Raw genomic sequence first — 1,934 nt, forward strand, 5'->3', positions numbered from 1 at the left:
CGTCCATATTACTAGACCGGTTGGTATAAATAAAAAAAAATTAAAAAAAACTTGTACAGCTTGACAGAAAATGCCAACCTAATATTGATGACAATATACTTCTTGTTAATTATAATAGAATACATTTGTCTTGGTATTACAAGATAATTTTTTTTTTTTTAAGGTTTACAGACTTCAACTACAATGATTATTAAGCCAACATTATGTTTAAGTTTAAGAAAAAGGAAAACAAAAGTAAATAACAATATTAAAAATTACAAAATTTGTTTAAAAAGATTTACAATTTAATTTGTATTAAAACTATATTTTGTTGATGAGATTGTCTTTGATGATGAATTGGATGGTTTTTAAAGTATGTTCTTCATTTAAGGCTTCTTTGATGTTGAGTGGGAGGTTGAGAAGAGTGCGGGTTGGCTCGTGTATTGGGCATTCCTTAAAAATATGACTTATGGTGATGCGAGTTTGGCATGTGTTGCATATAGGGGGTTGGTCTTTACTGATAAGGAAAGAGTGTGTGAGAAAGGTGTGGCCGATTCTAATGCGGGTGATGGCAATATTTTGACGTCGGTTGAGGTCCGGATGTGTAAACCATTGTTTCACAGAACTTTTTATGTGCTTAAGTTTGTTGGTAGGCAGAATGGAGTCCCAATGGTGTTGTCATGACAAAAAGATTTTATTTTTGATGGACGTGAAAATATCATAGGATGATATTTTGTCGATGGTGCTGTTGGGTAGAACATTAGAGGCAAGGGAGGCTGCTTCGTCGGCCATTTCGTTACCTTTTATTCCTACGTGGGAAGGTACCCACATAAATTCGAAGGTTTTCTGGGTGTTGATTAGTTCAGATTGGGTAATTTGAGTGATCTCATTTCTGGACCACGGGTTTTTTAGTGCTGTTAGGACGCTGAGGGAATCGCTGATAATCAAAAAGTTATTTGTTTGAAGCGAATTTGCTAGTTTAATTGCTTCGAGTATTGCGTAGTTTTCGGCGGTGAATATGTTTGTTATTGTGGGAAGCTTGTGTTTAATGGTTGTTTGATTATGAACAACTGCAAAGCCAACACCGTTTTCAGACTTTGAGGCATCCGTGTAGATTAGAATGTGATTAGGGAAACGTAATTGAATAATTTTGTGAAAATGAGATGTTATAATCTTGTGGTTTATTTCTGTTTGCAGAGTGTGAATAGATCTGTTGTTAATTTTAGGTTCCATAGCCAGGGAGGGTTTTTTTGAAAGATAATTTTTTCTTCGACGGAGGTATGTATATTCATTTTATTACATAATTTGGAGTAGATATCGTGTATTGTTGTAAGTTTTTTTGTGACAATGCGATTTATATTTGAGCTTTGGTTTTTAAAAAAAATTCTTTAATGGACTTTTTATAAGTTCACGTAAAATTTATACAATATATGTAGTACTTATTTACTTAGTAATACACGGTGCGTGTCGTATACGAATATGATATCAATTCATGGACAGCGTCAGCAGTGTTCGGCCACACACGCTCAGGACGACCGGCATTGACATATTCAAGTAGAAACGTTACGTGCAGTCACTATGAAGTAGGTTAACTCCCCCAAATGGCCTTTTCGAATGATTAATATTGTTCAGTTATTAATGCAGTCGGTGATAACAATAGTCAGAAGTCAATGTAACGAATTATCTCATTGGAATAGGATATTTGACGTAATCAAATTATCACTAAAATGTTTATCATGTAATAAAATAATTTAATACGATTTTATGATATCACTGGTTTTAAAACAAAAACTTCAACATTCTATTTACTTATAATATTATATTATATTATAATAAATATACATTTTTAAGTCAGACTTGAAATGTTAAAATAGTAATAGCCGATACATACTTAAATTTTTAAGTTATCAGTCACCAGGGACTGGAATTATTTGAATTTATCGTTATCGATTCCG

At 32.8% G+C, this 1,934-nt stretch overlaps 1 protein-coding gene across 1 annotated transcript; it reads right to left on the reverse strand.

The window, feature by feature from the left end:
• Window positions 1-657: 657 nt before the first annotated feature.
• On the reverse strand, window positions 658-1,212 carry LOC112691718. The gene has a single exon (XM_025566092.1). It carries the CDS (start codon window positions 1,210-1,212, stop codon window positions 658-660), a length of 555 nt encoding a protein of 184 aa, XP_025421877.1.
• Window positions 1,213-1,934: the final 722 nt, after the last annotated feature.

The sequence above is a fragment of the Sipha flava genome, unplaced genomic scaffold (assembly GCF_003268045.1).
Source record: "Sipha flava isolate LNK unplaced genomic scaffold, YSA_version1 66_pilon_pilon, whole genome shotgun sequence".
In the NCBI taxonomy this organism is placed as follows: Eukaryota; Metazoa; Arthropoda; class Insecta; order Hemiptera; family Aphididae; genus Sipha; species Sipha flava.